This window comes from Ipomoea triloba, chromosome 11, assembly GCF_003576645.1.
Source record: "Ipomoea triloba cultivar NCNSP0323 chromosome 11, ASM357664v1".
NCBI lineage: Eukaryota > Viridiplantae > Streptophyta > Magnoliopsida > Solanales > Convolvulaceae > Ipomoea > Ipomoea triloba.
In genome coordinates this window covers 8,380,554-8,385,307 of record NC_044926.1, presented here as the reverse complement: position 1 = coordinate 8,385,307, position 4,754 = coordinate 8,380,554, and the positions used below count along the sequence as shown (strand labels likewise).

At 42.7% G+C, this 4,754-nt stretch overlaps 1 protein-coding gene across 2 annotated transcripts in view; it reads right to left on the bottom strand.

The window, feature by feature from the left end:
• LOC115996828 (probable GMP synthase [glutamine-hydrolyzing]) overlaps positions 1 to 4,251 on the bottom strand; it is a 5,691-nt gene extending 1,440 nt beyond the window's left edge. The window contains exons 1-5 of one of the 2 annotated variants that reach the window (XM_031236252.1): positions 3,199 to 4,251; positions 1,498 to 1,555; positions 1,319 to 1,402; positions 1,052 to 1,193; positions 300 to 570 (exon numbers count right to left, since the gene is read on the bottom strand). In XM_031236252.1, the coding sequence (XP_031092112.1) occupies positions 300 to 570; positions 1,052 to 1,193; positions 1,319 to 1,402; positions 1,498 to 1,555; positions 3,199 to 3,694 (1,051 nt within the window). In that variant the 5' untranslated portion in view covers positions 3,695 to 4,251. Of the gene's footprint in view, positions 1 to 105; positions 571 to 1,051; positions 1,194 to 1,318; positions 1,403 to 1,497; positions 1,556 to 3,198 lie in introns of those variants that run through there. The other variant, XM_031236251.1, reaches the window with a different exon arrangement.
• Between the last annotated feature and the right edge of the window lie 503 nt (positions 4,252 to 4,754).

Genomic DNA, 4,754 nt, shown 5'->3' with positions numbered 1-4,754 from the left:
GGGGGGGGGGGGGGGGGGGGGGGGGGGGGGGGGGGGGGGGGGGGGGGGGGGGGGTGGGGGGGGGGGGGGGGGGGGGGGGGGGGGGGGGGGGGGGGGGGGGGGGGGGGGGGGGGGGGGGGGGGGGGGGGGGGAGGTTGAGAAAGTTTTCTCGCCCTTCTGTAAGTGTGAATTACAATGCATCTAGTAAACAACGTGGAGCTATGACGATAAGTTCAAGTCATCAATAGCCCTAACTAGTCCCAATTCGGTTTCATCCTCGAGTTGTTTTACATGGGCCTCAACGGCCCTGAGGCTGTTACCTGTGTTACTTGCATCGGCTGCAGCTATACAGTCATGGAATCTGAAGCAACTGACGAGATGGTCATTTGTAATTCCAGCAACTTGCATGAATGAGTAGACAACAGTGGGTCCAACGCCACGGAAGCCTCTTCTCACTAGGTCTTTGCTTATCATTTCAGCTTTGGATGTCTTAATGGGAACTTGTCGTGGATAGCGGAAATTATTGACTACAGGCTTCTTGTTCACAAAATCCCATATATATTTGTTGAAGGACCCAAGTTCATCAATTATCTGCATCACATGTGCAGTTTTTGCCCTGTTTAGTAATGGAAACTTTTCCATTTTCCTTGAAAAACAGAAAACAAAAATGGAAAATGGAGTTTGTGTCCAAGTTGAAATACTCTCTAAACTGAGAAATGGAAACAAATTTGGAACCATTTTTTCCAACTTTGTTAATAGAGTTGGAAAACAACTTCCTTTTGTTATCTAAATGGAAAAAACGTTGGGTGAACAGTACCTTTTAACCATTCACCAGTGTTTTATGCTACAGTGATCAGCTGACTTTTTTTGTTCCCAATTCACCAACGTTTGTTTTTCAATCAGAGAAGGAAAATTATGGGAAAGTGTTCAAAATTGGAAGCAGAAAATGGAAAACATTTTCCATTACTTCATTACCACTTCCGCCATAATTAATGCTTCATAAAACTGTAAAAATTGGACTTTATTATTTTGCAAAGAATGAATAGGCCAGACAACAAAAATAAGTGCTTACTTTACATATTTGGCGTGCATTATCAATAACTGCCCGCAGCTTTAACTCCGACAAAAGAGAGCTGGCAGGACTTCCCTGTGCCATTATCTTCTTTTCATTTAGTTTCGAGACAGCAACAGGATCAAAATTTTGAAACACCTCCCTGCATTTAAAAAAAAAAATTTCAAAATTCAAAATTCAAACTGAAACAGCAAAATTTGAAGGGTAGAAGGTCTCATAAAAGTCCTTTTCTAGTGGTCCAAACCACACCATAAATTCCAAAGTTACCTGAATGTTTGCCTTCTGCTGAGAATGGCTGGCCATGTAAGTTCAGCTAACGCAGTGCATAAACTTAGTAGTTCAAATAGCTTCCTGCAAATTTCAATAACCATCAACCAAGAAGATCATCAAAGGGCCTTGTTATAGACTATGATGGAACCAAACAAAGTCATGTGATAATGGTGTACCTATCGTCATGGACTGGCACGCCCCATTCCTCATCATGAAAAGTAGAATATAATGGATCTGCTTATTAGGAAATAAAGCAAATTTGTTAAATTTCTTAGACTTGTATAAGTATGCAACAGATTAACGATAGATGGCCATAAACATGCAGAGGGAATTCCCAATAGAACATATGAACAGCAGATATCCATAATATGCAGAGGAAAATCACAAACTACATGGACAATGGGCACCTTTAAATTAAACCGGGATATATACCATCTCAACTGCAGCATGGAAATAACTAGTAGAACACAGAAACCACCCTCACAACCAAACATTGTCAAATAGAACATGTATTTTAAAACAAACATTTAACAATTTATGAAGAGCTTAAATTAATAACAAGGGAAAAGGAAAAAGAGGGATTAAATTAAAACACAAAGCACCCACTACAGGTATGTGCTTATTGGGAGATGAATTACAAGCACATCGTTAACAATTACATAAAGCTATTTATATTAGGACCAAGTATCATTATTGTAATATTAGTCACCAAAGCACAAGAATTTCCTATCCACTTTGGATTTGAGCCCATCACAAAGTAGTTCATTATAATCATGGTGATAGCACTAAAAAGCACACAGTTCACCTTGGCTCACCAGACCAGTGTTTCTTCTAAGTCCTCAAGCATGGTGTGTGTGATGGTATAAATATAAAACAGCAGGCACCACTTTCTCAAATCATTTACTAGTCCCTCCCGAGAAAGGGGACAGATTCTAAAACAACACCACCACAGATTAGGCCTGCTAATTTCACTAAAACACAATCTCTTGGAGATATAAAAAAAAAAGTCTCCTGATAAAGGTGAATATTTAAAGGTTACAGTCGCCTTTCCCAGATAAACCACCCACTCCATTGTAGTTCTATTTCTATTAGCAAGCAAAATGATTTTGAACCTTGAATGAGCCAACAAGGCAACAATAAAGTTCAAGGTGTAAATATGTAGTGAAAGTATAGGAAATAGGTTGAAAAGATAGGAAGAAGAGACCTTATTTCTTGCTTTTCACTGTGGGAGTACATGGTTATACAACTAGAACTAATCACTTCATATACCCAAAATTCCTTTTTCTTCCTAACTCCCCTTCACATTCCTAACACTCCATCACATCACATACCTACATAGTGATCAAGTTGGAGCATAGATATTGATTATACCCAATTTGTTACATACATAATCAATTCTTCATTGGGTAAGTCTTTTAATAAACAAAACAGACAGTTATTTCCCTACTCTCCTTATGATGGTATTACATAGTGCAAATTTAAAATAGGAAAAGAAAAATTAACAATAAGAAAGGTGATCAAAAGCGGTAACACCATTGCATCACTCATAACCATAGCCTAAAACACAATTCAAAGGGCAGATAAACAGTGCATTTCAGCTCTTGGTGCAATTAGGAAAAACTAAAAAAAGCATTTCTGGTATAGTCTTTTGACTCAGGGAGACTATTCATTCAAAGGATTCTACTTAGAAACTATGAAACAGCCAGAAGTCTCAAACTCTCAAACCCAATCTGCTAAACTCACAAACGTTCGAGACTATCCTAATGATAGAAACAGTCCTCTCAACAATCACACTAATAGAGAATAAATATTCCCAATTATTTCAATTTTGCTAGTCCGATGTAATTTTCCCAAATTAGAAGAAAGTCTGAGCATACCAGTATTCGATGTCACCCAAGAACATCTTTTCTTCACTACAGAGGCATCTTCAGAACTCACAGACAAGCTCTCAGCTTCACTAGCAACTTTATCAATCTTCTCCACTTTCGAGCTACATTGCTTCCTCCGAGCTGATGAGGGGGTCACGCTCCGTCTGCTAACTCTCCCCGTGGAAGCCCGGCTCTGAAAGGAATCAGACGACGCATCGGAGGAGCAAGAAGCATTCATCCACAAATTCGACCTCATCAGAAACGACCTGTGCTCCTGCTGCTGCCTCAGAATTGAACCACATTTTTTCTCCGGCGACCGTGATTCCGCCGGCATTGCTTGGAATTTCTTCTCAACGCCCTCTGCTGGCTTCTCCGCCTTGTTGGCCGCCGCCTTCAATTTCTCGACGGGCTTCCGCAATTCCACCGATCTGGCCTTGTTACCGGCCGGGCCGAGCACAGGCCGGAGCTCCGGATCGGCGTGGTTCATAGATTTCACCCGCGACATTGGCTGAAATCCCCCGGACCCACTCCGATTGGGATAAAAATAAGAAATGTTTAGGGCTTGAGTAGAGTAAAAGCAAAGAGAATGCGGAGGCGGAGGCGGAAGGGAAGGCGCATTTTGAATGGTGTGGGGAGAAATGCAGAGAAACGAAACCCTAGAAGGAGCAGAATGTGCAAAGCTTAAGCTTGTGTTGAAGCCGAGGAAGGTTAGACATAGCAGAAGTGAAGCAGGAGAGTGACAGTGTAACTACCCGTTAAGTTCTGTTGGGGCCTGTATTTGTACAATGTCCAGGTTCGATCCGTACCCGTATTTAGCATGCCATTTCAAAAATTAGTTTAAACATAAAAATTTAAGGGTAAATCACCTATTTGGTCCCTCAATTGTTGGCGAACTATCAATGTTGTCCCTTAATTCCATATTCATCAATTTAACCCCCGAAATAAATTAAGTTTGGTCGATTTACTCATTTCGGCCGTTTTCCGGTGAAGACTCCGATTAACCTAGAGTATTTTGGTCATTTCGCCTGTGAGGACCCCATTTAAGCCAGGGCAATTTGGACTTTTCATATCTTCAACCCCTAATTGCTCCACCGAGAAGTTCCATCTCTCATTTTCCGACGACCTCCCTTCCGGTGTTCAGCTCTCTCTCTCTCTTTCTTCACCGTGAGCGCCGCCAACTCCCCCCGCACCTCATGCCGGTTTTAAAGGAGGCCTTGGGCGATGCCCAAGCTTCGTGAAGCTTCTCGAAGATCTCTGCCCCGATTTGCTTATCTATGATTTTCTCCAGCCACCGTCGCAGATCTGAACATCCCCGCCGTGGAGTTTATCAGCAGCAGCTCGCCGCGGATCTAAACATCCCCGCCGTGGAGTTTATCAGGAGCAGCTCGGCGCGGACCTGAACATCCCCGTCGTGGAGTTTATTAGCAGCAGCTCGCCGCGGATCTGAACATCCCCGCCGTGGAGTTTATCAGCAGCAGCTCGCCGCGGATCTGAACATCCCCGCCGTGGAGTTTATCAGCAGCAGCTCGCCGCGGATCTGAACATCCTCGCCGTGGAGTTTATCA